This window comes from Eurytemora carolleeae, unplaced genomic scaffold (assembly GCF_000591075.1).
Source record: "Eurytemora carolleeae unplaced genomic scaffold, Eaff_2.0 scaffold461, whole genome shotgun sequence".
In the NCBI taxonomy this organism is placed as follows: Eukaryota; Metazoa; Arthropoda; class Copepoda; order Calanoida; family Temoridae; genus Eurytemora; species Eurytemora carolleeae.
Window position 1 is genome coordinate 58923 of NW_019397939.1, and position 824 is coordinate 59746.

General features: G+C 31.4%; 1 protein-coding gene across 1 annotated transcript in view; it reads left to right on the forward strand.

Annotated features, from left to right (window-relative positions):
- Positions 1-477: 477 nt before the first annotated feature.
- Positions 478-824, forward strand: part of LOC111716404 (serine/threonine-protein kinase PAK mbt) — a 12814-nt gene continuing 12467 nt past the window's right edge. The window contains exon 1 of the mRNA XM_023491856.1: positions 478-670. Within this exon, the coding sequence (XP_023347624.1) occupies positions 539-670 (132 nt within the window). The 5' untranslated portion in view covers positions 478-538. The remainder of the gene's footprint in view (positions 671-824) is intronic.

An 824-nucleotide genomic window follows, 5' to 3' on the forward strand; every position in this document is an offset into this window, starting at 1 on the left:
ATGGTGAACCAGGCTAATACAAACTTGTTAAAATCATCTTCAAGAATTCATTAATCAATTTTAATTGAATTTATTTCAAAAGTATAAGTAGTCTAATTTTAAGAGATACAAATACGACTTTTCAGAAAAGCGTTTCCCGGTTCTGAGGTACCTCTGCTGCATGAAAACTATTACCTGAAGCCTTACAAAGGGTTTGTGTGTGCTGAAAAACAGGGATATTTTACTATTTTAAATTTTTAACATTTTAAATTTTAGAAATTTTAAAGTTCTAATAGTTAATAGTTAATCTTGTTGTTAAACTAAAATGAAACTTGTCAATATGTATCCCTGTTGTATTTTTGAAGATTCTTTACCTGTGGAATTCGAAACCGGTTTAGTAATGTAACTCAACACCGACGGAGTGTACGCTTGAGTTCCAAAATTTTACTGTTTTGAAACTAAAATCTCAACAATTCTGTTCAAATTCAATATTATTTAACTGTTGAAATTTATTTCAGATAATTGTGATTAAAATGTCCGTCTGTTGAACTTGTAAAATATGTTTAATAAGAAGAAGAAAAAGTTGGCGATTTCGGGACCAACTAATTTCCAACATAGGGTTCACACGGGATTTGATCAGAGCAATAATAAGTTTGTAGGACTCCCCCTACAGTGGGCTTCAATAGTTAAGGTGAATTATTTAAGTTTTTGTTTACATTTTATCCGGAAACTGTGGGGGTCTTTAAGTTTTAATGGTGCAATGCAATATTCAATAAAGAAACGAGACAAGAATTGTTTTGCTTGCAAATTAGGAAATTTCCTAGAGAACAGTTCTTGGACCCCCC